Raw genomic sequence first — 24,369 nt, forward strand, 5'->3', positions numbered from 1 at the left:
GGGCCTGGGAGGGGCATGGAGGTGAATCTGACTTGTTTCCTCCTTCCAGGGAGTTCCCAGTCCAATCAGAGGCGTGGGAAACGCCGTGATGGAGCTGGGCGGAAAGGACGCCTGGCCAGACTGCGGCACCACGGGGCTTCCCTGGGCAAAGGAGCAAGGAGGGTAAAGGGAAGGCGGGGAGAGCCTGCGAGAAGGATTTTCAAGGGAAGGAGGTGGTCAAAGGGGCCAAGGATAGGGACCCTGAGAAACCCAACCCAGGTGAGCCAGGCGCAGAGCCAGGCAGCGGGCCTGTCAGGTTAGTGCCAGTCTGCTCCCGGGCAGCACGTCTGTCCCTGGCACCCTGAGGATGGCCTCCCGATCCCTCAGGCAGGTGGGCAACAGGTGGGGGGCCCAGACGCCAGGGGCCCTGGCCAGAGCCGCGAGGCGGCAGCTGGAGGGGAGCATGCAGGTGCCTCAGCGGGTTGAGGGGCAGGGCTGCCTCGCGTGAGGGCGGGGGTTCTCCCTGGCACACCCCAGGCAGGTGCTCTGGTACCAGCACTGACGGGTCAGACCTGGCCGAGCCGTGGGTGTGGTGTGGCCACTGTCCCCATGGGGGCCTCTGGGGCTCCACAGCTGAGCTGGCTCCCAGGAGCCCAGGGCAGGGTGACCTCCAGTGCGTGTGCTCCTCTGGGCCCCCCACAACTAGGGGCCAGAACCAGCTTCTCCTCCCCACCCCTGGCCAGCCCACAGCCAGCTCTGAGCACGACGTCTGCCCACCTTCTCCCACTGGTGTGCCTTTATATACACTGTCTCTACTATATCCCTCAACCTTGCACACACAGCACACAACACACACATGCAGAGTGCACACATCACACGTATGTACGATACATGTGCACACACAAGCAATACACACAGCGCACACACTCAGCAAACACATGCTGTGAACAACATACAACACAAAACCACACACAGACTCCACACACAGCTGGTCAAACAGTCACGCGCACACTTGCAAACACAGAGGATACTTTCCTACCGTTTTATTTGGAGCAACAAACAACCAAAAAAGCACTGAAAAAAGACTCGGGTTTGAGAGAATTGTCCCCACTCCCCACGGCATCTTTCCCAGGGCCCTTGTGGCATTTGGGAGGTGGCCGCAGGGCCAAGTGCTGGTCTTAGTCAGCTTCCTGCCCCTCGTGTGGGCTGGCCTTGCCAGGTGCCCTCACACAGGTCAGACCATGGGGCCTCCCTAGCCCTCCACCTCTTGCCTTTCCCGCCCACCACACTCCCTGCAGACCCTGCCATGCGTGGATCACCTGGGAAACCCTCACTGCTGTGTGTGAAACCAGCCTCTCAGCCTCGGGGGCCAGGCTGTCTGTGGCTGTCTAGCAGCCTCTGTTTATGAGCGAGGCCTGTCATGGAGTGAGTCGCCGGTACCCCTGCCACCCCCGTGAGAGCCAGAGCCAGCGGTATGCCCATTTCACAGCTGAGGGTCTGAGGCCCAAAGATGTAGATCACACCAGCTCAGGTCGTCAATTGGCTGAACCTGTGTTCTTAACTCGGGTCAAACCACCCTGTCTGCTTCCTCCAGCCTCGTGAGGGGCCTGGTGTGGGTGTGCAGGCTTCTCACCCTACAGGGCGGTCAGTGCCAGGAGCTTACGGGACTGACCCAGCTACTCGGCTTCCTCAGGTGCCAGGTTCTTCTTCCACCTGCAGACAATGGTGACGCCTTCCCTGTGGGCGGTGGCGACACTGAGTAGTTAATCCCTGTACGTCCTGCCACTGTGATTAACTTACTCCTAACAACCACTCACTCCTCCTCTAGGAAGCCCTCCTGAAGCCCCAAGTCTGGCTCGGGTACCATTCCCTCCCTGGTGCTGGCCTCTCTGGTGGCCATTACCCACCACGGCGTTAACCCAGGCTGCACTGTGCGGTGGTCAGCACTCATGCTTCTCGGCGTCCTCTGTTTCCTGTGTGCGTGTGTATGTTGGGGGTCTCCTTGCTGTCCTCCGGCCAGCACATTCTCTCCCATTCCTGGGCCCTGGTGGGTGGGAAGCAGTGCCTCCTTCCTGTCGCCTGAGCTGAGCCTGAAGCTGGCGTCACAGGATCAGCAGGGGCTCCAGGAGCTGTCCTGTGACGGACCACAGCCACGGAGCTCCCCCTACCCCCCAGAGCCTCCCCATGGCACACATGTGCGCAGGCCTGCACAGATGGCGCAGACACACACAGCTCCCCATGACTCGGCCTCATCCGAGGGGGCACTGTCAGAAGTTCTTAATCTCAGGAGCATCTTCAGGATACTCTTCCCCTCAGGTGTCCAGGGCTGATGCTCCCTTCCAAAATGAGGGCCCTGTCACACCAGGACCCCCAGTTGGTCAGGAGCACTCCTGTCTTCCTGTCTGCCTCCACTCTGCCATCAAGAGGATGCCAGCCATTCTAAGTATCCACAAGCCTTGCCAAGTGACCCTGCTGGCACCCTCCATCCAGGACACTCTGTATGGGACAGGGCTGGCCTGTGGGGACCCCTCTCAGCCACATGTCCCATGCCACTTCCAGTCCCATCAGGCAAGTCAGCCCTCCCTCAGGCACTGATGTGTGGCCAGCCAGGACTCACTGCATAATGAAAAGGACCAGGGCAGGGGGCAAGATGAGTTCTGCCCTGGGATAGTCCCTAGGAGGTCTTACATAAAGGGGGAGGTGGCTGGAGTCCTTGGAGCCCAGGTGTGAAAGTGTGCGCATGCTGTGAGTGTATGTGGCTGCGGTAGGGGCAGGGCTCACAAGCCTGGAGAGGCTGGTGGGGCCACCAGGAAGTCTTCCTGGACGAGGGAAGTCCTGGGTAGCAGTGAGAGAGGCACAGGCTCTCTAGGAGCCAGAGGAGACAGGCTGAAGAGAGACCCAGGTGTCCCTGTCTGAGCCTATGCTACTGGACACCCTTCCCCCCAGCACCCGCCCCCCTCCAAGGATCCTCCCTTCGGCTCCCTGTGGCCACAGCTCTGCAGCACTCAGCTCAGCTCCACTCTGCTCAGCTCCACTTCAGGAAGGCCACCTCCTCCTCCCCCTCCTCCTCCCGCTGTCACCACTCACCACTCATAACCTCGCGGGGGTGGGGACCCCAGGGCTGGACACACCCCACTGTGGCCCTAGAGCTCAGCCTGTCGGACGGACGGACAGTTGGACGCAGGACCCCAGAGCCCGAGGTGGGCAGTGTGCCAGGGTCCCTCGCAGACTCCTCAAGGTCAGTGCCAGCTGGGGATGCAGCTACTCTGGGGCTCTTGAGACTTGCGGGGCACACCCCAGGCCCTCAACCCAAATTACAGACCCCAAAGGGGGTTTTACCCCAAGGGCATCAGGGGCAGGCAGGACCAGGGGAAAGAGGATGCCCCTGTGTCCACAGGCCAGCCCCCATCCGAGGGTCTATCAGGAGAGGCCCCAAGCTGGGGGCCAGCTCCTCGCAGAGGCCTTGCTGGGGACACCCGCACCGGCCATGGGGAGCTAAAATTGGAAAGTGGCGAGTGGGAGGCAGCTGACAAAGCTATTTCTCAGGCTCTTCACCAAGCTCTGGTTTCAAGCTCCTGCTCTATTAACCTGATCCCCAGGGCCTCTCCACCCCCACCCAGCTGGTGAGGAGGTCCCTCCACTCTCTGGCCGGCAGCCTCTGCTGTGGGCAGCGACAGTGGTGGTCTTCTCTCATGCAAGATTCCAGAGGGGCTCACTGAGAAACCTGATCCTGAGGGGAGGTGGGCAGAAGCCTGTCCCAGGTCTGCTGTGTGACCTTGACAGGCCCCTGCCCCTCTCTGGTCCGTGACCCCTCCATCTGTACGAGGAGACTTCTGACCTCGGGGGCCTGGGGAGATGGCTGCAGTACTGGGAATTTGGGGGAGGATCGAGGGTGGGCAAAAGGGCCACATCAACCACCTCTTGGCCCCATCAGCCCAGGAGGTGCCGGGACATGTTCATCCCTTTAATTTGTACGCTGAGTCGGTACCCGTGGGGTCCTTAGGAAGCCCCTGGGCCAGGCCGAAGCAGGGTAGGAAGGGCAGAGATGCTAGCTGAGGCCACAGGGCGGCCCAGCAGGACTCCAGGGGACAAGCCAGGCCCTGGCGGGAGAGAGTGGCCAGGCTCAACCAGGGCCTGATTCTGGTCAGCACCTTGGACAGCGGCCAGCACCCTCTCGGACTCCTCCCACATCCACCCCTCCAGGGCACCTCCTCAAACAGCACAGCCGCCAGCCGGCGCCTGGGGCCTGGATCCACGGGGTGCTGAGGGAGTGGGCAGTGTGGTCACGGACACGGGCAGGGACTGGGAAGCGGCAGCTGGAGCGCCGGGCCGTGTTGGGGGCAGGGTGTCAAGTGACAGGTTGGAGGCTCAGGCGAGGGGTGGAGGCTTGGCTGTAGGCGCAGCACCTGCGGAGGTCACGGGATCTCAGGGAGGGGCGTGGGAGTCAGAGAAGGGGGTCTTAGAGAGGCTGGGGCTTTGCGAGGAGCTGAATGAGACTCACCGAACGGGGTGGGACTCTGCAGCCAGAACCTGATTGCAGTGATAGAGATGGACGCACGAAGGTCATGGGGGCCTTGGCAGGAGCGGGTTTGACAGAGGGCGGGGCCTCTGGAAGGCCTGAAGATGTAAATCAAGGTGAGGGAGGCAGGCAGGCTGCGAGTGAGGACTCTGCCAGCAAGAGCCTTGATGGGTGGGGTGGGGACAGGAGCAGCAGCTGGGATGGGCACGGTGCTGGGTGGCCTGCGAGCAGTGGGGGGCACAGGAGCAGGCAGAGTGATGGCACAAGGTCCCCAAGGGGCGGGTGGGGCAATCTCTCTTCAGAGCGGGGTCCTCACTGGGGTGATGGGCCAGGGGGTGGGTCGAGGCAGGGCTGGAGACGGCAATGCCCTCACACGGCCTGTCTCCCCAGCCCTGTCTAGGTTATGCGCATCAAGACAGCATTGCCGGCGGCTGAGCTGGGCCTGTACTCTCTGGTGCTGAGTGGGGCCCTGGCCTATGCTGGCCGTGGCCTCCTTGAGGCCTCACAAGGTAACGACTGTGCTGGGGGCAGGGGGGCAGGACCCTTCTTCCCCTGGGGGCCTCAGGGTTCCAACAAGCAAGGCCAGAAACTTTCAGGCTCCAGATCCAGGGTACTCCTAACAGGAGTCCTGGGGTTGGACCTCCCTTTTCAGCCTGGGGCTCCCATCTCAGTTAGGCACTGGGCGTTGGGTTGAGCCAGGTGCAGACACACTACAGAGACATGGACATAGAGTCACACACACACACACAGACACACACACAGAGACACACGCACACACAGACACACATGGACACACACAGAGACGCACACACAGACACACATGGACACACACAGGCACACACACACAGACACACACACAGAGACACACACACACACACACAGAGGCCTGGACACACACACACACACACAGAGGCCTGGACTCAGACACACATTCACAGACACACACACACACACACAGAGACCTAGACCGAGACACACATACCCTGACACACACACAGACACAGTCGGAGACCTGGACCCAGACATATGGACACGCACACAAACACACAGACATATATACACACAAGGACACACACACAGTGTCCTGGACGCAGACACACACACTCCAACACACACACACACACACACATACAGAGAGGCCTGGATCCAGACACACACACATACACACATACACACATAAACACAATATACACACACACAGACACAGACAGAGTCAGAAGCCTGGACCCAGACACACAGCAAAGCCCAGAGAGACCCAGACCTGCACCCTGCTCCGTACGCCCTCACTCCCCAGGGTGGGGGCAGCCTTGTCCACGGGGGAAGGTGGGGTGGGGTGTATGAAGGGCCCTTCTCCCTGAGGCCACACTCTGTTCTCAGATGGGGCCCACAGGAAGGCGTTTCGGGAGTCTGTGCGACCCGGCTGGGAGTACATTGGCCGGAAGATGGTAGGTCCCTCACACTCCAAGGTCCCTCCCATCCCAACCCTTCTCCGCTGGCTCCCGATGTTCCGGAGGTCCTCAAGTTACACGGAGCTCGGGGGGCCTCCGACTGGAGCTTCGGTGCCTTTAGCTTCTCCGCTGGCCCCTCCTGTATCCTCCTGGGGCAGTGAGCCTGCCCGCGCCCTGCTCCCTTGGGAAATGGGTGGCGTTAGTGGAGGGTGCTTCAGCGGAGCCTCCAGCACCTCCCTTCCCAGAAACAGCAGTAAGGGGAATGGCAGGCAAGGCGTGGGGGCCAGGAGGAGCCCCCACGGTGCCTTCACTCCTTTCTACCCACCTGCCTGCCAATTCCCTCGGAGAGGACTGGGGAGGCCTGGAGGCCCTGCTCTTGTGTTTGCATAGAGGACGTGTTGGGTTAGCCAGTGGTAAAAATAGTAATTATTATTAAATTTAAACATGATAATAATAAAAGAAGAACACGAAGGCGGGGAAGGTGTGGGCTCTGACCAGCCCGTCTCCCACCCTAACCTGCCCCACCTCCTGCCCCGGCTGCCCAGGATGTGGCCGACTTCGAGTGGGTGATGTGGTTCACGTCCTTCCGCAATGTCATCGTCTTCGCCCTCTCTGGACACGTGCTGTTTGCTAAACTCTGCACGATGGTGGCCCCCCAGGTGAGCCTCTTTCACCACAAGGGTTGTGGGAAACCCCTCCTGGGGTGGCACCCCCACTTATGGGGCAAAACTGAAGCCTCCTCCCCGTCCACAGCTCCGCTCCTGGATGTACGCCGTGTACGGGGCCCTGGCCGTGATGGGCACAATGGGGCCTTGGTACATGCTGCTGCTGCTCGGTCACTGCGTGGGCCTCTATGTGGCCTCGCTCCTGGGCCGGCCCTGGCTCTGTCTTGGCCTGGGCCTGGCCAGCCTGGCCTCCTTCAAGACGGACCCTCTCATCTCCTGGCAGGTATGCCCTGGTGCAGGGGTAGACGGTGTCGGGATAAGATCCCAAACCTCTCACGTCATCCAAAGTCCTTGCCCCCCAAGCATCCCCAAGTGTTCCCTTCGCTTTCCCACCTGTCTTCAAGCCTTTGGGTGTGCTCTGGCCACAAGGCGACCACCTGCATCGCAGGAGGAGCTGACCAGCTCATTCCAGGCTCCTCACGTTGCTGGGACGGAGCAATGGCCAAAGTTAACTGGCTCTGGAAGAGAGGAAGGGGCAGGACCAGGCTGGGCCCCTGTGGAAAGCCAGGAGCACCCTGGTGAGCTGGCGGCCTGTTCTTTTCCTCCAGAGTGGGTTTGTAACAGGCACTTTTGATCTTCAAGAGGTGCTGTTCCACGGCGGCAGCGGCTTCACGGTGCTGCGCTGCACCAGCTTTGCGCTGGAGAGCTGTGCCCGCCCCGACCGCCGCTACTCCCTGGCCGACCTGCTCAAGTACAACTTCTACCTGCCCTTCTTCTTCTTCGGGCCCGTCATGACCTTCGACCGCTTCCACGCCCAGGTGAGGGGACGCGCCGCGGGCGTCTAGAACAGGCTCAATCTCCCTTTCAGATTCGGGTTCCCGGGTAGAACGCCCCATCCTCAGGCATGATCCCAAGTTGAAGCATGTGTCCCCTCCCTCCTCAGACCCCAGGACGGGGCCTCCTTTCCCCTCCAGCAGGGATCCCAGGGTGGAGACACGTGTCTTCTCTCAGACAGGGCTCCCAGGCCATGGCTATTCCCCTCCCACTCAAATGGGGCTCCCAGGACAGTGCTGGGTCTCCGGTGGCTGTCTTCAAATCTTCCCCCGACTCCAGGATGACTCGTGTCTCCACCCTCAGGCAGGACTCCTGGATAAAGCCATGTCCCCTCCCGCCCCCAGTAGTTGGTGAACTCCTCAGACAGGGCTCCCCAGGTAGGCAGGGTTTGCCTCCCACCTCAGACTCTTCACATCCCCCCAGGTGAGCCAGGCGGAGCCGGTGAGACGTGAGGGTGAGCTGTGGCACATCCGAGCCCAGGCAGGCCTCAGCGTGGCGGCCATCATGGTCGTGGACATCTTTTTTCACTTCTTCTACATCCTCACCATCCCCAGTGACCTCAAGTTCGCCAGCCGCCTCCCAGACAGTGCCCTTGGTGGGTCCCCAGAAGAGGGATGGGGGAGGGCTGCCACCCCAGGAAAACAGCGCCCTGCACCCCCACGGTGCCACAGCTGGGGAAGCACCTGAGGGCATGGGGGCAGGGGCTTGTTCTTTCTAATGCACAGGTCTCGGCATTAGCTTCGTCCTGTGGGGCCGGAGCAGCATCCACAGAGCCCACCCACCTCGCCAGCCATGGCTGGTTTCCACACATGGGGGTCTCCATGGGGCGGGCAGAGCCTGGGTCTCCCGAAGGAAGTAGCGGGACAGGGTGCCCATGGGGACAGACCCCACGCGATGAAGCCCAGGCAGTGACGGTGCCCTGCCCCCAGCTGGCCTCGCCTACTCGAACCTGGTGTATGACTGGGTGAAGGCGGCCATCCTCTTTGGCGTTGTCAACACCGTGGCGTGCCTCGACCACCTGGACCCACCCCAGCCTCCCAAGTGCATCACTGCCCTCTATGTCTTCGCGGAAACGTGAGTGCCGGCCAGGGCGGGGAGGCGCACCCCGGGACCACACCTTCCCCTGGCCTCCTCCCCACGCTTCCCTGGGGTCTGCACCTGAGGGCTCATGCCTGCCTGCTTTCCTCTTACAGGCACTTTGACCGTGGCATCAACGACTGGCTTTGCAAGTGAGTGGGGGTGGGTGTCACAGCCATCCTGCCAGGTGTCTGAGCAGTGCCAAGATGGGTCCACCTTTTAAAGGATCACCCCTGGGCCAGGGGAAGCAGTGAGGAGGTCTTAGCAGAGGTCTGGGTGAAAGATACAGAAGTTAGGACTTGAGTGAGGGCCCCAGAGCGGGAGAGAGGTGGCAGGAGGGGGTCACACAGCCAGCAGCCTGGGCAGGACATGGCTGTTGAGTGTGGGTGTCGGGAAGGAGAGGGAGATGATGCCTGAATTCCTATCTGCGGCCTGGATGCAGCTTCCCATCCTGGGAGGACGGAGGGCAGTTTCCAGAGAGGGCTTCAGTTTCAGAAATGTCTAGTTGCAATCCAGGAGATATCCCTCTGGAGACTCAGGGAGGTGGCTGGGCCTGAGGAGGCTCTGGAGGACTGAGAGAACTCAGAGCGTGCGAGTGTGGCAAGTGGTCCCAGGCGTCCGGAGTGCGTGAGTCCTCAGGAGAGGGAGTGGGTGAGAAGAGACGGGGATGGCCGAGAGGAGGCCTGCAGGAGCTCTGCTTGGAGGGAGAAGGAAGAGCCAGCAGAAAGAACTAGAGAGGTTGGAGGACAGGAGAAGAATCAAGGCCTTGTGCTGCCCTGGAAGCCACGGGAAGACTGTCCAGGCCTGGTGGGGGCAGCTGGGTGAGACGTCGCCGGGCCGCAGGGAAGCTGGAGGCCGAGATTAGTGCTGGTAGCATGGAGGTCTGCAGCCTTTCACGGGCAAGGCAGGGGCAGGTAAGAAGGGAAAGTCGACTGAGGGGTGGAGGAGTGTGGGAAGACTGCAGGGGAAGAAGGGTGGCTGAGGGAGGAGAGGGTGTGTCAAAGATAGGGGAGGATGGGGCGCGCCGAGAAGAATCACTCAGCAGAGGAGACGGCGGTGCAGGGTACGGGGTGACTGACGGAGTGAGGTCCCCGAGGAGGAAGGAGGTGACAGCGTCTCATTCCAGGCAGAGGCCTGGCTTAGGCGGGAGGAGGAGGAGAAGCCGGTGTGCATGCGGAGGAAGGCAGGTTCGTGTGGAGAAGAATGGGATTCCGCCTGAACGCTCAGCCTTCTCCACGAAGCAGGAGGCACGGCCATCCGCTGAGAGGCAGGGCTGGGGACGTGAAGAGGCAACAGTGTGCCTGTCCCTGTAGCCCAACCTGGATCCCCCTCTCATACCATCTCTCCACTCATGCCTGCGGGGACATATGGGCACAGTGACCCTTGCAGAGCACGGGAGAAGCAGCCGACTAGAGAAGCCTTGGCACTGAGCGCCCAGGTGGTATTGGAGGTGGTGGCTTATGAACTCCAGCATGTGAAGCTGTGAGGCCTCCCCCATGGGGCTTAGCTGCCCGGGTGTAGCTGAGGAGAAAGTGGGTGGGTGAGAAGGAAGAAGTCAGGAATAAGAGTTCTTTTTTTTTTTTTAAAGAAAGAAAAAAAAAAGAATGAAGGAGAGGAAGAAAAAGGAAGAGAAAGCGGGAGAGAGAACGGGAGTATTGCTTTATTGCCCAGGCTAGAATGCAGTCTAAAAATGGGAATTGAAAACCTCTTTTATGCCAATAATTGTGCTTAACAATGGAGACAGGAAGGAATAAGGGAAGAAAATAACAAACAAGGAGCCAACCAATATTTCATTTAAACCTATGAAATGCTATGCAATTATTGAGGAGTGATTTACTTCCAATTATGTAGTCACTTGTGGAATAGGTGTGATGTGGTACTGATAAGAATGTGTGTTTTGTGTATTTGAAGTGGAGAGTTCTATACATGTTTATTAAGTTTACTTGTTCCGGGTCTGAGTTCAAGTCCTGGATGTCCTTGTTAATTTTCTATCTCGTTGATCAGTCTAATATTGACAATGTGATGTTACAGTCTCCCACTGTTATTGTGTGGGAGGCTAAGTCTCTTTATAAGTCACTAAGAACTTGTCTTATGTATCTGGGTGCTCCTGTATTGGGTGCGTGTATATTTAGGATCGTTAGCTCTTCTTGTTGCATTGATCCTTTTACCATTATGTAATGTTCTTCTTTGCCTCTTTTGATCTTTGTTGTTTTAAAGTCTATTTTATCAGAGGTGAGAATTGCAACTCCTGCTTTTTATTTATTTATTTATTTTTGCTCTCCGTTTGGTTGGTAAATCTTCCTCCATCCCTTTGAGTCTTTGTGTATCATTGCATGTGAGATGGGTCTGGATGCAGCATACCGATGGGTTTTGGCTTTTTATGCAATTTGCCTGTCTGTATCTTTTGATTGGGTGATGTAGTCAATTTAAATTTAGGATTAATAATAATATATGTGAGTTTAATACTGCCATTTGATGCTAGCTGGCTGTTTTGCCCATTAGTTGATGTAAGTTCTTCATTATGTTGATGCTGTTTACTTTTTGGTATATTTTTGAAAAGGCTGATACTGGTTGTTCCTTTATATGTGTAGTGCTTCTTTCAGAAGTTCTTGTAAAGCAGGCCTGGTGGTGATGAAATCTCTGAGTACTTGCTTGTTCACAAAAAATTTTATTTTTCCTTCACTTGTGAAGCTTAGTTTGGCTGGATATGAAATTCTGGGTTGAAAGTTCTTTTCTTTAAGGATGTTGAATATTGGCCCCCACTCTTTTCTGGCTTGTAGGGTTTCTGCTGAGAGATCTGCTGTAAGTCTGATAGGTTTCCCTTTGTGGGTAACCTGACCTTTCTCTCTGGCTGCTCTTAGTATTTTCTCCTTCATTTCAATCCTAATGAATCTGACGATTATGTGCCTTGGGGTTGGTCTTCTTGAGGAATATCTTTGTGGTGTTCTCTGTATTACCTGGAGTTGAATATTGTCCTATCTTACTAGGTTGGGAAAGTTTTCCTGAATGATATCCTGAAGAGTATTTTCCAACTTGGATTCATTCTCTTCGTCACATTCAGGTACACCTATAAAACGTAGATTAGGTCTTTTCACATAGTCCCATATTTCTTGGAGACTTTGCTCATTCCTTTTTATCCTTTTTTCTCAATCTTGACTTCTCATTTTAGTTCATTAAGTTGGTCTTCGACCTCTGATATCCTTTCTTCTGCTTGATCAATTCGACTGTTAAAACTTGTGCATACTTCGCAAAGTTCTCATGTTGTGTTTTTCAGCTCCATTAATTCACCTATATTCCTCTCCAAATTGTCTCGTTAGCATTTTGTCAAACCTTTTTTCAAAGTTCTTAGTTTCTTTGCATTGGGTTAGAACAAGTTCTTTTAATTCACAGAAGTTTCTTATCCACTTTCTGAAGCCTACTTCTGTTAATGGAACGCACTCGTTCTCCATCAGACCTTGTTCCGTTGCTGATGAGGAACTGTGATCCCCTGTAGAGGGAGAGGCGTTCTGATTTTGAGTATTCTCTACCTTTTTAGGCTGGTTTCTTCCCTTCATTATAAATTTATCCATCTGTCGTCTTTGTAATTACTGACTTTCTAATTAGGTCTCTGAGTGGACGTCCAACTTGCTGATTCCCAGTACTGAAATCTGAGCAACCCACTGCGCCGGCCAAAACAGCGGTGTTAAGATTCATGGTGCTCTTCTGCCCAGGAATCTCCGGTCTGGCTCCCGGGGATCTCCGCCGCGCCGGCCACAAGAGTCGCACTGGCGACCCGTGGGGCTCCTCTGCTGGGAATCTCCTGGTCCGTGAGCAACAAAAATTCATCTGAAAGTGTGGCGTCCTCTCGTTCTCTGCGCTTTCACTGGGAGGTACAATCCCGAGCTGCTAGTGATCAGCCATCTTGGATCTCTCTCGGAATAAGAGTTCTTAGATTGTTTATAGTGATGACTCATTGGATTAATCCTACTAAGGATGGTGGTGAAGATGAGAGGGTCACAAGTCCAGTGGGATTGAAGAACGGAAGCTGGGAGGCCAGGAGGTCAAGAGGGGTTGGGCAAAGAGTGGGAATTAGGAAGGAGCGAACTTTCAAGTGGTGACGAAGTTGGGGTGTGGCCATGGGTGTGAGTGGTTAAGGTGGAGTGGAGAAAAAAGCCATCGGAAATGAGGAGGTCGAGGAATGGAGAGGCTGGTTATTCATGGGTCTTCTGCTGAATTTATTTAACAAATATTTATTGAGCACCTACTATGTGCCAGGCACTGTTCTAGGCCCTGGGGTAGAGCCGTGAACATGGCAAAGACCCTGACCTCGTGGAGCTTACAGTCTAGTGGGGAGAGACAGACCATAAACAGGTCAAACACATGAAGGAGAAGCTTCAGAGAGTGGTCAGTGTTATGAAGAAGCTAAAACGTGCAATGGGACAGAAGTCGGCGACAGGATAGGGGCTTCTCTAGTGGGGCCTGGGCAGCCTTCTCCAAGGAGGTGGCATTTGAACTGAGATTTGAATGGTAAGATGTGGGACAGAGAGTACCAGGTGAAGGGAGCAAGACGGGCATGTCTGGAGCGGGGTTTGAGCAGGGACAGGGGAATCTGTCATTCAAGTGACATGGCTGGTAGCAACTGGATATGCAAATCAGGAGAGACTAGGCTAAAGACAGACTTGGGGGTCACTGGTACAGAGGTAGTACGTGAAATCTTGGGTCTGGATGAGAGCGTCTCGGGAGTAAACAGAGCTGGAGAAGCTGTCACGCCCCAGGCTGAGCCTGCCACCATTTGAAGTTGGTTGGAGGAGGAGCAGCTACCTGAGGTCAGAAAGGTTGAGGAGGTCGCCCTGTTGTGTGTGCTCTCCCATCTCACCCCTGCCCTTCCCACACTCCTGGTGGTCTTCTCCCGCTTTTCCTGCAGATACGTGTATGACCACGTCGGTGGGGAGCATTCCGCCGTGATCCCGGAGCTGGCGGCCACGGTGGCCACGTTCGCCATCACCACTCTGTGGCTTGGGCCTTGTGACATTGTCTACCTGTGGTCATTCCTTAACTGCTTTGGTCTCAACTTCGAGCTCTGGGTGCAAAAACTGGCGGAGTGGGGGCCGCTAGCACGAATCGAGGTGAGCAGAGAGGTCTGGGGCTGGAACTGGCTGGGTCACGGAGGGCAGTGCTGCTTTCTGGAGGTGTCCACCCCCTTGCCCCTGGTCTAGAACTTTCTCCCCAGCCCCTCCCAGTTGTCAGGGCAGTGGCGTGCTCCGTGGGAATCCAGCCCTCCCTCCCTTCTATGGGCTGGAGCGCCTGGACCTCACTGTGCTGGTCAGGCCTTGCCCTCTCTCCGGACCTGTCTCCCGTGTTTAACAGGGAGGGAGAGCTGGCCTGGGGCTCCCTGAGACCTGACTGGCCGTGTGGGCCAGGCTGCTGACCCACCACGGCCTCTTTCCTTTGGCCTCCCTGGACCGGACAGGCCTCTCTGTCAGTGCAGATGTCCCGCAGGGTCCGGGCCCTCTTTGGAGCCTTGAACTTCTGGGCCATCATCATGTACAACCTTGTGAGCCTGAACAGCCTCGAGTTCACAGAGCTGGTCGCCCGGCGCCTGCTACTCACAGGTGAGGGACGGGGTGTGGAGATACCCCGTCCGGGGTAGCCTCAAGGACCGGGACCTTCCAGAATGTCTCCTACCCCCCATCAGCCCGGGGACCCAGCAGGGAGGGCCCATCACGCCGGGACAAGGATGGCAGGAGAAGTCGCCGTGGATGCGGAGCTGCCTGAGCATCTGCGACCCCTTCCCCACACAGGGTTCCCCCAGACCACGCTGGCCGTCCTGTTCGTCACCTACTGTGGTGTTCAGCTGGTGAAGGAGCGTGAGCGAACCCTGGCACTGGAGGAGGAACAGAGGCAGGACAAAGAGAAGCTGGAGTAGGAGGGAGGGCAGAGGGACGGGCTCTGCTCAGCTCTTCCCGGCCAGATGAGGCCGGACCAAATAAATGACTTTTCTACCACAGCCTGGCTGCTCCCCGCCCCTTCTCTCCACAGACCCCTGGCCCCACATCCATGGTGGCTGAGGAGCTGGCGGCTCCGGGCCTCGGGCGGGGGGCAGGGGTTTCCACCCATGGAGTGGAGGGGACAGCAGTTGGAGGCCAGTGACCATCGACTAGGCAGCCCAGCCGTGAAGCCCTGGAGCCCCAGGGCTTCAAAACACCTGCCCGCTGGCTCTCGGAGCGCGGACGCAGACGCTGAGCTGCTTGCTCAGAAGGCACTTTATTCTTAGAGACAGAGACTGCCCCGTACACTGCACTTGATGGGGACGCTCCCGCCGGACAGGCAAGAAGACTCAGTTCTATGGGGAACTTTCCCAGCGCTTCGGCCAGGCTGGGCAGAGCCAGGACACAGCCCGGGATACTGCCCTGTGGTTCCGGCTCATGGGTCAAGACAACCCAGGGAGATATGGCAACAATGGAGAAGCCTCTAGTTCCTCATCCTTGCCCAAAAGGCCAGGGCCAGGCTGCGTCCCTTTCCTTGGCTGACGAAGCCCCTGGGGCACCATAACTGTGTCCAGACTCTGGCCTCTCCTAACCTCTTCTCCGGAGCCCCACAAGGCCGGACCTGTGAGGGCCACAGGATGGGAGGGGTACCGAGCTCAGGCCCCGGGCTGGTCACATCTTGGTCAGGCGAAGCACGTTGAGCCGCACTGGCAGGAAGGTGGCACCTGCCGCGTAGGCGATCTCCCGCAGGACACCCTCCCACTTCTTCTCCTCCTCGTTATACCTGGGGGTGACAGAGGGTGGGGACGAGGATGGGGAGCTCGGCCAGCTGAGTCCAGAGAGGAACGCAGCAGAGAGGGCGGCTGAGTGCACTCGGCCATCTCTAAGATATCTGCTCCTGAAGGTCCCCAGGCTCTGGGAAAGGAGACCCCACAAGTCCCACCCAGGAACACCCACCCACACTCCAGGAAGGGCCTTGCTCCCCAGGAAAGAGCTCCTCTCAAGTGCTGTTCCCATATTCCTCAAAAGCCCCTCCAGAAAGGTCTACGCTCCCACACCACCCCCTCGATGTCCTTGAGAATTTCCACTCTCCATTTCTAGGAAGTCTCCAGTCCCCTCCAGCAGCACTGCTCCCCAGCGGCTGCCTGCAGCAGGGGGATGGCTGCAGGTTCAGGAGATGCCCCAGAGGCTAAAGCCTCCTTCCCCCACCCCGAGAAGGACCAGCCATCGAGAGCAATGGTTCTGAAAGTCCAGGCCTCCAGCTGCCTCCCGGTCCTGGTGGCAGCCCTCGCTCCAGACCAAGCACCCAGAAGGCAGGAGAGAGGAAAAGCCGGCTGCTGCCTGGGGCCTGTTTCTGTGGGTCTGTGGCCTAAGCGTGGGTCTGCTCCCGTCTGCAGCATTGCTGCTGCTCCACCATGGGGCACGGTGCCGTCTGTGCAAGCCCGGACTTCCCCAGCAAACTGGGAGAAACGGCCGAGCAGGGCATGTTGGCTTTCCTCCCTACAGGACTCCCCGGAAGAGGGATCCGCTTTGCCCCCAGAGGAGCCTGCCCGGTGCCTCGGGACCCCACCACGGCGCTGTGGGTGTCAGTCTTGCTCCTGATCCCCCCTCACCTCCCTGGGGCCGGACTCACCTCCAGATGTCATTGAGCTCTGTGGGAACAAGCTCTCCGGACTCAGTCTCCAGTGTGGCAAAGCCACCGATGGCATAGAGGGTGCCCGCCAGGCTGACCAGGCTGAGGGAGCTGCGCTCCTGCGGGAAGGCCTCGAAGGCTGCCCACCTGGGGTGTGAGGAGGTGCATCATCGGGGTGCCTCAGCAAGCCCAGTGCTCCAACTGCACCCCTTTGCAATCCACGTCCCAGGCACCAAGCCCCACCCCGTTCCCCGGCCCTGTCCCAGGGTCTTCCCTTCCTTCCCCATTCTCTTGCCCCTCCCCTTTCCCTTCCTGTCTTCTTGCCCTTCTACCCAACTTGCCCAGCAAAGTCCACCATGGATCTCCCACTGCCCCTCCTCCTCTCCGGAACTCACTCTGGCTGCCAACTCACAGCCCCAGCCCCCAGCAGGCTCCCACATGAGCCCTGGACATGTCCTCTCGCCCCTCAGCGGCCCCTGCAGCCCCGCCCACACACCTGCCCAGCCCTTCTCCTCCCTTCACAGCCCAGCTGTTCTCAGCTGGGCTGCCCTGGCTCCTGCCTTGGGCCTTGGTCCATCCTCCAAACTGCCTTCCCTGAGGTCTGCAGCCACTGCGCATGCACTGAGGCCCTGGGGTGCACGCCCTGCGAACGTGACTTTCCTCACCTCCCATCTCTCTGGCCTCCCCTTCGTGGCCTCCTTCCTGGATAACACAGCTGCCCTGACCACGTACACCCTCTCTCCCGAGGGAGCCGGGCCCCTCTGCGCGCTGCTGACCCCAGATCTCTTCCTCCAGCTCAGCCCTCTCTCTTCCAGGCGGGGTCCTTTTGGACACCTCAGGCACTTCAAATCTACATGTCCTAAGGGGACCCTCACTTTCCCTACCCAAACCCCATGATTCTCCAGTAAATGGCCTCCCACCCTCACTCCGAAACATGCCCTTCCCCCCACCCCCACATCCAATCAAGAGCTAAGCCCTGTTTCTTCCACCTCCTAGATGCTTGCTACTCAAAGTGTGGCTCATGGACCAGCAGCATCAGCATCTCCTGGGGGTGGGTTAGAAAGGCAGCGTCACAGGCCCTCAGGCCGAGAATCTGCACTTTAACACCATCCCGGGAGACTCGCATGCCCATCACAGCCTGAGAAGCCCTGGCCTGCCACGGCTCCTGGCCTTCACCACCCCAACCTTCCTGCCCCCTGGGAAATCCCTAATCTGATCTCTATATCAGCAGCTTGAGTAGAACACAGATATGATACAGTCCCTTTCCTGCTGGCCCCACTACAACCCCAGCACCCCATCCCACCTCCCTCACCCAGCCCCTGCACCCAGCCCCAGCACCCCATCCCACCTCCCTCACCCAGCCCCTGCACCCAGCCCCAGCACCCCATCCCACCTCCAGCACCCAGCCCCAGCACCCCATCCCACCTTCACCACCCAGCCCCAGCACCCCATCCCACCTCCAACACCCAGCCCCTGCACCCCATCCCACCTACATCACCCAGCCCCAGCACCCCATCCCACCTCCAGCACCCAGCCCCAGCACCCAGCCCCAGCACCCCATCCCACCTCCAACACCCAGCCCCTGCACCCCATCCCACCTACATCACCGAGCCCCAGCACCCCATCCCACCTCCAGCACCCAGCCACTGCACTCAGCCCCAGCACCCCATCCCACCTCCATCAACCAGCCCTTACACCCCATCCCACCTCCATCACCCAGTCCCTGCACCCCATCCCACCTCCAGCACCCAGCCCCTGCACCCATCCCACCTCCAGCACCCAGCCCCTGTACCCCATCCCACTTCCATCACCTAGCCCCTGCACCCCATCCCACCTCCAGCACCCAGCCCCAGCACCCCATCCCACCTCCAGCACCCAGCCCCAGCACCGCCTTCCCTCCTGTGGGCCTGGCCTTTTTTCTCCTACCTGCCTCGGCGCCACAGTTCCTTAGTCTGGGGCAACCTCCTCCCACCACCCTTATCCAGTTTGCCAGCTGAGTCCAGCTGTCTCAGTTCAGTTTTCTCTTCTCTGGTGTCCCAGGGAGGGCAGCTTCTGTCTCGTTCACTGCTATATCTCTCGCACCAGGCCACTGCCTGAGTCCCTGAGCGAGGAACCTGGCACCCCCTCCCCCAGCCCTGGGAGCCCCTCCTGCAGACCAGGCTGGCCGTAGCCCTTGCCCAGCCTCCCCACCTCACTGCTGATCAGGAGAGAAGGCCTGTGTCTATGCTGATGTCCAAACTCAATGCTGGAGACCCAAGACAGGGACTGTGGCTCCTGCCGGGGCTGACAGAGGCCCAGAGCCACACAGTCGTCCGTGGCAGAAGGGACAAGTTTCCGTACTTGTTGTCTGTGATGCTGTACACCTCGGCAGCACTGGTCAGCCCTGTGTCGGTGACCCCAGCTGCCACAACAATGCGGCCGTCGTGGACAGTGGCCCCGAAGAGTGAGCGGGCGGTCTGCATGGGTGCCAGCTCCGTCCACGCGAACTTCTTGGGGTCATAGACGCACATCTTGTTCAGGCACTTCCTGTGGGGTGGAGGGCGGGAGTGAGTGGACACGCAGCCCAGCAACCCTCGCTGCAGGCGCCTCCGGGGCAGCCAGGACAAACCCCTGACAGCCCCTGGGGGATCCTGCCTCTGCTCCGCGGACTCACTCCAGGCCCAGCTCACCTGTCGCCGCCTTTGCCGCCGATGACGTAGACAAGGTCCATGTGAGACAGCACCGCGTGGCCGTACACCGCGTAGGGCAGCGGGTCCGACTCGCCCCATTTGAAAGACCTGGAGGAGACGGAGTGGGGGTGGGCACGCACCCGAGCTCGGCTCAGTCCCCCTCTCTGCACCCATCCACCCACCCACCTGACACGTATTCGAGCTGCGTCAGAGCCATTGCTGGAACTTCCCAGGCCTCTCAGTTCTGTGCTCCCGCCCCACCTCCCAACTGCCCGCCCCCACCCAAGCCCAGCTTCACCTAAGCCTGAGGTTCTAGCTCCAGCTCCCACCCCAGGCCCTACACCGCGGTGGCCTCCGTGCCCCACCCGCCCCCGGGCACTCGGCGCCACCCCCAGCCGCACTCACAGCCGGTCGTAGCACGAGACGGAGTCCAGGCAGCGCTCGCCGTCCTTGATCTCTCTGCCGCCGACCACGTAGATGGAGTTGAGAGCCTCTCCCAGGCCAAAGAGGCAGCGGGGCGAGGGCAGCGGTGGCATCCCCAGCCACTCTGAGTCCAGGTGGTCAAACTGCGGGCCGGGTGTCCAGTCAGCTATCGCCCCAGCTCCCCTGGCCTCAGTCTAGCCCCACGCAGTCCCGCTGCCCCAGGTAGGGCCAGTGCCCCTCCTGCCATCAGCCTGAGAGCCAATGAGCGTCCCCCACGCCCAGGCAGGCTCCCAGCAGCCACCTTTATAGCAGGCGGTAGGACTCACAGCATGGAAACGAGGGGCAGCCCTGCGAGGGAGGTCCGGCTACAGCCTTACTTCCCCAGGCACTGAGGCCTGCCCCCCCGCCCCCCATCACTCTCTACCCCATCCCACAGTTCAGGAAACTTCCAAATGCAGCCCTGCCTTTCACCCTGTAAAACCTACGGTCCATGGCCCCGTCCACCTCCACGGCCTGTAAGAAAGATATTAATTCTAGGGGCTCATCTTTTCGGAACGTTTTCTGAGGGCTGGGCGCTGTGCTGATGAGCACTTTATAAGCATCATTTACTTTATCATGACCTTATCATGCAGGAAGAATAATATCCCCACTTACAAACAGAGGCCCAGAGGGAACAAGCAATGTCCCTACCCTGCTGAGCCAGTAGCTGGCAACGCTGCCCTCAGCCCCCAGGGCAACCGAACATAAGGCTTTGTGAGCTGAACCTCGGCCCAGTGCCAGTCGCCCGTCTTGCTGGTCAGCCTCCCTGAGAACGCCGCTCACCAGGCTCAGCCCCCGTTCTGTCCCTTGTCTGTGGTTCCCTGGCGGAAACACGGCCACCTCCCCTTCACATCTCCAAATCCCACGCTGCTGGCAAGGCTCAAACTGACATGGCCAGTCTCCAGAAACTGTCTGTGCCCTTTGAGATCTCACAGTCACGCCCCAGCTTAGAGCCGGCACTTCATTCTACTGATCCCTGCTGGGCCTCGGCTTCCTCATCTGTTACAACGGGAGGGCCAGATGGGATGGTGCCTTTGTCTGGGACACTGCTCTGAGCTCCAGGCCAGGCCTTTGTGCAGAGGCCCTGCCCAGGACCCTGACAGCGACCTTGATCCTCCTCACTGTGCAGGGCCAGGGCCTCCAACATATGCCAACTTGGGGCTACCACACCCCTGAAATTGAGATGCCAGTTAGGCTGCTTTTCGGCAGCTGCCTATTATTAACTGTCTTCAACCTTCCAGCAGGTGGCAATCAGCCAGCAGTCTCCACCTCACCCTAGACCCAACCGCGTTCCCCCTGTAGACACAAGCCCCTTCTGGGCCCAAGACTGCCCGCACCCCACCCCCAGCGCCCAGAGCCCAGAACTAGCCGGCGGCCCCCAGGGCTGGTCGGGCACCTGCAGGAAGTATGCGCTCATGGGGTCCTCTTTGTTGTCTTCGTTGTAGAAGAGGCCTCCAGCCACGAAGACCTGGTTCTCCTTGGTAACCAGGCTGACGTGGTTCTTGGGGACCTGGCTGGAGAGGGAGGCGCAGTAGCACTCGTTGGCTGCGGGGTCGTAGGCCACTGCGCCCTCCTCGCTGACCATGAAGATGAGGTCCTGCAGGAACATGCCGAAGCGCAGGGTGTCGTTGAGGATCCCGGGTAGGATGCGCTCGGCCTCCTCCTCGTCCTCCGCTCCGGCTTCGCCCGCGCTCTTCTCGGCCTCCTTGGCGGCGTCCCTCCCCTTCTTCTTCCTGCGCAGCGTGGTGAGGCGGCCCTCGTGCGCGTCCTTCACCATCTGCACCTTGCGCAGCAGCTCGGGCTGGGCGCGCACGAGAGGGTGGCGCTCCACGCGGCTCTCCAGGAAGGCGCGCGGCAGCAGGCGGCAGCGCACGCTCTCGAACACGGTGGGCAGCGCGCGCTGGCGCTCCGCCTGCGCCTTGGCCTCGCCGCTGCCCGCCCAGCGCATGACCGCCTCGAACACCGCCTCCTCCTTCTCCACGTTCAGGCCGTCGCTGGAGATGATGGCGATGAGCTCGTCGGCCGAGAGTCCCAGGAAGTCGGCGTCGCGCGCCACCAGTGTGAAGTGCGCGCAGATGAAGTCGCGGGCGGCCACGGCCAGGCGCGCGCAGTCCAGCAGGAGCCCCAGGCGGAACACTGCCAGGCAGTTGGAGAGGCACAGGCGCTTCTGCAGGAAGGACACGCAGATGGTGAAGATGGACGGGATCTGGAAGCGGTGCGCCGCGGCGAACAGGTCCTGCACGCTGGCCTCGTCCAGTGCGATCTCCGACGTGTACAGGTAGTGCAGCACCTGCGCCACCACGTCCGCCGACACCTCCTCCAGCTGCAGCTCGCCCGCGCGCTCGGGCGCAGCCAGGAAGCGCGCGCGGAAGTAGGGGCTGCAGGCGGCCAGCACCAGGCGGTGGCACGGGAACTCGCGCTCGCCCGCGCGCACCACGCAGTCCAGGAACTTGCCGTGGTCCAGCATGTCCTTGAGCCCGTCCTGCAGGAGCGTCTGCTGGTACAGCCGCTGCTCCTCCGCCTGCTCCAAGCCCAGCGCCATGGTGGGGGCCTAGGGTGGGGGGATGAAGGTGGGGGCCTAGGGTAGGTGGCGGGGCCGAGGGGCTCCTCTCTGTGCCCCTGCTTTCCTGCGGGGCTCGCTCAGACTGCGCAGCTGCCTTCGAAGAGCTATATATAGAGGTGGCCGGGGCCCTGTAAGGCGAGCCGCCTGGCCTCCTGCACATGACGCACAGGGGACAGCTGGGCAGAGGCCCCCTCTGGGAGAAGCCTTGGCTCAGCCCCGGGGCTCATGGGACGGGGTTGGGTGTCTGGGCCCCTTTGAAAGATGAGGGCCTGGCTGCCTCATTTCTAAATGGAGCACGGGGAGGCAACGACTCTGGATGCTTTGGTCAGGAGAGCCCCTGTGGGAGGGGGTGGCCTAAGCATTGGAGCCGGTCTTCCGGTGTCTCCCTCCGTTCCTGCTGCCCGGGTCCATCTGCCCTGGTGCCCCCGTCTCCCTCCCCGGAATGTACCTCACTCCAGCCCCTGGAGCCTTGGGTTTTCTGTCAGAACTTGGACACGGTGTTTGCTCTTTGCTGGCCCCGTTGCCCTGCCTTTATTTTATTTTTATTTATTTATTTAGAGATGGAGTCTTGCTCTGTTGCTCAGGCTGGAGTGCAGTGTCGTGATCTCAGCTCACTATAACCTCCGCCTCCCAGGTTCAAGCCATCCTCTGCCTCAGCCTCCCGAGTAGCTGGGATTACAGGGCCTGCCACCATGCCTGGCTAATTTTTTTTGTATTTTTAGTAGAGATGGGGTTTCACCATCTTGTCCAGGTTGGTCTTGAACTCCTGACCTCATGATCCACCCGCCTCAGCTTCCAATAGGGCTGGGATTACAGGTGTGAGCCACTGCACCCAGCCTATTTTATGTTCTAAGAGGCAGGGTCTCACTATGTTGCCCAGGCTGGACTTGAACTCCTGGGCTCAAGCCATCCTTCTGCCTCAGCCTCCCTAGTAGCTGGCACCACAGACATAAGACATCACTCACGTTGCCTCCCCTTTAAAATGGGAAGAGCTTTTCCTCTTTCTGCCTCTGCTCTGAGACCCTCCTCCTTGCAAGAAAGCAAGAAGCTACCTTAGGTAAATGTCGCCACTTTCCTGTAGGGCCTGGGGCAGGGCAGGTCTCTTTGTTAAGCCTCAGTTTCCCTTGCTACACAATGAGGAGGTGGCGAAGTTAGATGCTAAGGGCCTCCATTCAGCTGTGCTGGAGTTCAGAAGCACCAGGCGCTGTGTTCCTGGGAGGACACCTTAGAGGCTTTCACATTTCGAAGTGTCGGACGTGCTAGAAAATTCATTTCTTAGGATTCTACTCTTCCAGGTATTTAAACCCCCAGGGTTTTCACATTCTAGGGGAGTGACATTCTGAATTCTAGTGTTTAAAAAGTAACACTGCAAGGTGACTATTTCAGGACTTCAGTCGTCTGTACTCACTGTGGCCTGAGCTGCCTGGCCATGGGGCCCCTGCACCTTGTCTGTGGTTTGAGGGACGAGGCTTGAAGCCCGGGTTGCCAGCCAGGCTCGATGCCTACCTTGTTCTGGACTCCTGGCTCCCTTCCCCCCACCCCCGACCTATCACCAGACACACACGTTAGCCTCAGTCACCAAGATTAACTTGTTCCCAAAGTGCCAGAGGCTACAGCTGTGTGTTAAATTTAGCCCCCAGGACACTGGGATGAACTATTATGAGGCACACCCCATCATTCCTCTGAGTCACTTGTTTATAACATCAGGCCTGGGGGGCACAGGAGAAGTGACAGCTGGCTGGGCTAGGACTGAGTCACCTCCCTTTTGTGATCTCAGCAATATCACTCTGTCCCTTCTTTTTTCTTTTTTTTCTTTTGAGACAGAATCTCTTTCTGTTGCTCAGGCTGGAGTGCAATGGCACGATCTTGGCTCACTGCAACCTCTGCCTCCCGGGTTCAAATGATTCTCCTGCGGCCTGATTCTCAGCCTCCTCGGTAGCTGGGATTACAGGTGCCTGCCACCACGTCCAGCTAATTGTTTTTCTTTAGTAGAAATGGGGTTTAACCATGTCAGCCAGGCTGCTCTTGAACTCCTGATCTCAGGTGATCTGCCTGCCTTGGCCTCCCAAAGTGCTGGGATTACAGGCGTGAGCCACCGCGCCCGGCCTCTGTCCCTCTTAAATGGTGCAACTGACCGTCACTCTCTCACCCCACCAGCAGGTCCCAAAGGGACACAGCACCTGGGCAGGCTCTGGAGGCGGCCAGTGCCCGTTGCTGAAAAGACAAAGGCTCACTCAGACAGGGCAGGTGGTGGGCTCTCAGCCCAGCCCGGGCCTGCAGGGCATCGTGGCAAGCACAGCCACTGAGAAGACTGGGCTTGAGGGCTGGGCACCTTGGCCAAGTCACAGAGCGGGCATGGGGCGGCGCCAGGATTTGAAGCACATTTGCCCCCTCCAAAGACTGCGGGAACCCTTCCCTACCTCGCCGCTTCCCAAGAATTAACAAAACTGTCATTAATCATAGTCTCATTTCAAAGACCAGGACAGAAAATACTGACTGACCAATTAACTTAGATTTATCAAATGACCTGATGAAATATTTTCAGATGATGACG

General features: G+C 58.9%; 2 protein-coding genes across 3 annotated transcripts; one reads left to right on the forward strand and one right to left on the reverse strand.

The window, feature by feature from the left end:
* Positions 1-643: 643 nt before the first annotated feature.
* Positions 644-14,508, forward strand: HHATL (hedgehog acyltransferase like). Of its 2 annotated transcripts, none has more exons than XM_012460102.3 (12): positions 644-3,217; positions 4,889-5,007; positions 5,876-5,943; positions 6,492-6,605; positions 6,700-6,894; positions 7,220-7,429; positions 7,869-8,040; positions 8,375-8,519; positions 8,639-8,674; positions 13,426-13,627; positions 13,972-14,113; positions 14,303-14,508. In XM_012460102.3, exons 2-12 carry the CDS (start codon positions 4,902-4,904, stop codon positions 14,425-14,427), a joined length of 1,515 nt encoding a protein of 504 aa, XP_012315525.2. In that variant the 5' UTR covers positions 644-3,217; positions 4,889-4,901; the 3' UTR covers positions 14,428-14,508. The 2 variants fall into 2 exon arrangements, with proteins under 2 accessions (XP_012315525.2, XP_012315526.2); XM_012460103.2 differs by lacking the exon at positions 644-3,217 and adding an exon at positions 4,378-4,614.
* A 238-nt stretch (positions 14,509-14,746) lies between these two features.
* On the reverse strand, positions 14,747-21,873 carry KLHL40 (kelch like family member 40). The gene is made up of 6 exons (XM_012460101.3): positions 20,649-21,873; positions 19,196-19,356; positions 18,791-18,898; positions 18,462-18,647; positions 16,122-16,268; positions 14,747-15,272 (listed from the first exon to the last, which is right to left on the reverse strand). The coding sequence occupies exons 1-6, from the start codon at positions 21,792-21,794 to the stop codon at positions 15,161-15,163; spliced, it is 1,860 nt and encodes a 619-aa protein (XP_012315524.2). The 5' UTR covers positions 21,795-21,873; the 3' UTR covers positions 14,747-15,160.
* Between the last annotated feature and the right edge of the window lie 2,496 nt (positions 21,874-24,369).

This window comes from Aotus nancymaae, unplaced genomic scaffold (assembly GCF_030222135.1).
Source record: "Aotus nancymaae isolate 86718 unplaced genomic scaffold, 86718_ANA_hifiasm-v0.15.2.pri h1tg000038l, whole genome shotgun sequence".
Lineage (NCBI taxonomy): Eukaryota > Metazoa > Chordata > Mammalia > Primates > Aotidae > Aotus > Aotus nancymaae.

Bases quoted from the DNA above. Each gene is read 5' to 3' on its own strand.
- HHATL (XM_012460102.3), top strand. From the start codon at position 4,902: ATGCGCATCAAGACAGCATTGCCGGCGGCTGAGCTGGGCCTGTACTCT. The intron at 5,008-5,875 runs GTAACGACTGTG...CTCTGTTCTCAG, and splicing joins CCTCCTTGAGGCCTCACAAG to ATGGGGCCCACAGGAAGGCG. The intron at 6,895-7,219 runs GTATGCCCTGGT...CTTTTCCTCCAG, and splicing joins ACCCTCTCATCTCCTGGCAG to AGTGGGTTTGTAACAGGCAC.
- KLHL40 (XM_012460101.3), bottom strand. From the start codon at position 21,794: ATGGCGCTGGGCTTGGAGCAGGCGGAGGAGCAGCGGCTGTACCAGCAG. The intron at 18,899-19,195 runs GTGAGTGCGGCT...CGTCTCCTCCAG, and splicing joins GTCTCGTGCTACGACCGGCT to GTCTTTCAAATGGGGCGAGT. The intron at 15,273-16,121 runs GTGAGTCCGGCC...TGTCACCCCCAG, and splicing joins GAGCTCAATGACATCTGGAG to GTATAACGAGGAGGAGAAGA.